The 1,823-nt window shown below is 33.8% G+C and overlaps 1 protein-coding gene across 1 annotated transcript in view; it reads left to right on the forward strand.

Annotated features, from left to right (window-relative positions):
* Nucleotides 1-1,492, forward strand: part of LOC107720048 (synaptogyrin-3-like) — a 7,831-nt gene extending 6,339 nt beyond the window's left edge. Inside the window, exon 4 of the mRNA XM_016527636.1 lies at nucleotides 457-1,492. Coding sequence (XP_016383122.1) covers nucleotides 457-660 — 204 coding nt within the window. The 3' untranslated portion in view covers nucleotides 661-1,492. The remainder of the gene's footprint in view (nucleotides 1-456) is intronic.
* Nucleotides 1,493-1,823: the final 331 nt, after the last annotated feature.

Here is a 1,823-nt window from a genome sequence, read left to right on the forward strand (position 1 = left end):
TTTTTTGCCAATAAAAGCCTTTAAAACTTATATGCTTATCATTGTTTTTCAGTATACCATAGAAACGTGGAAAAATAATCTACAAATGGTGAAGCAGCAAACTTTTCAAAACACAAAATTTATGTCACTGCCAAAACTTTTGTCCATGACTGTAGTGTTTCTACAAAAATATTAAACAGCACAACTGTTTGACAAAGACATTGATAATAATAAGTCAGTATATTAGAATGATTTCTGAAGGATCATGCAACTCTGAAGACTGGAGTAATGATGCTGAAAATACAGCTTTGCATCAAAGGAATGAATTATATTTAAATATATATTAAAACAGAAAACCGGTATTTTAAGTTGTGCTAATAGAGTTGAGTATTTTAAGTTGTCAGAGTTAAGAGTAGTTATTTTAAAAAAGAGTTTGATACTAATGCGTGACTCATTCGCTTCCTCTTTGTATTTCAGGCTGGTTTGACTGTAAGAGCAGTGCAGAAGTACATGCTGGGGACTGACATGAGCCTCTTCACCACAGAAGACTTGGATGGCAAGCCGCCCATCCAGCCCTACCCCACCATCACAAGCACCGAGCCCGACGACACATACCAGAGCCCACCCTTCACCGAAAACCTGGACCCCAACGCCCCAACCTACCAGGTGCCAATTTACTGAAACGGTGCCTAGCAAAATCCACATGCGATGTCATTGGTGTGTCAGAGTCAGTGTGGATGGCTGGCACTGGTTTTCAAACTGAAGTGGTGTGACAATGTTCATAGGTAGTACCGTTCTGTGAACTTCTGTACAAGATTATGTTGATTGTGATTTCACTTTCGTTCGGAATATTACGTGTTAATTTATCAGCTGGAATGAAACCGTTTAAGGGTTATTAGTGTTTAAAAATGAAAAAGGTTATGTTGCATGTGTTGTATTTAGAGAGTTATGAAGTGCCATGCATCACAAACAATACCTTATTTATTCAGTTTCCATAATGCTGTTGGGTACTGTATATAAGTGCAATATCTGAAACATGGAATCACCAAAACGTTTGACACATTTAAATGTTCTCCAACTAAAAGCTAGGTGGTCTTCTTAAAAAGAGGGTGGCATTTCGCTGTAGATAAGGGTGTCTTATGCATCAAAAGTGTGTAGAAAAGGAGTTGATTCAGTGTTTGATTTAGTGAAGCCACTAAACGTGTTAAGACATAAAGCCAGATATTATTTTGGAAGGAGTTTTGTAGTTTACAGTGCATGAATACTTCTGACTGTATCAAAATATAAAGATGAACTGAATCCCACTAAAAAGATTTCAAACAAATAAGGATTTTTATCAGAGCCACAATCAGTTGGCATTTTAAAATTGAGGAATATAAACATATAATCATTTGAAAAAAGTTAAATTGCCATTTAAAATAAATACTTTTTGAATGCATTTACAAACTTGGACAATGACACCAATTGGTATGTTTTCAACATTAGAAAGAAGTACATTCAAATACACTACCATTCAAAAGTCAGTAAAACATTTTGTTTTTAAAAGAAACGAATGCTTTTATTCAGCAAGGATACATTAAAATGATCAAAAGTGACAGTAAAGACATTTGTAATGTTACAAAATATTTCCATTTTAGATAAATGCTGTTCTTTTGAAATTTATATTTACCAGAAACATTTTGTTTTTAAAAGAAACGAATGCTTTTATTCAGCAAGGATACATTAAAATGATCAAAAGTGACAGTAAAGACATTTGTAATGTTACAAAATATTTCCATTTTAGATAAATGCTGTTCTTTTGAACTTTATATTCACCAGAAAATCCTGAAAACTATTAAGCAGCA

The sequence above is a fragment of the Sinocyclocheilus rhinocerous genome, unplaced genomic scaffold, assembly GCF_001515625.1.
Source record: "Sinocyclocheilus rhinocerous isolate Xijiao unplaced genomic scaffold, SAMN03320098_v1.1 scaffold273, whole genome shotgun sequence".
Classification (NCBI taxonomy): Eukaryota; Metazoa; Chordata; class Actinopteri; order Cypriniformes; family Cyprinidae; genus Sinocyclocheilus; species Sinocyclocheilus rhinocerous.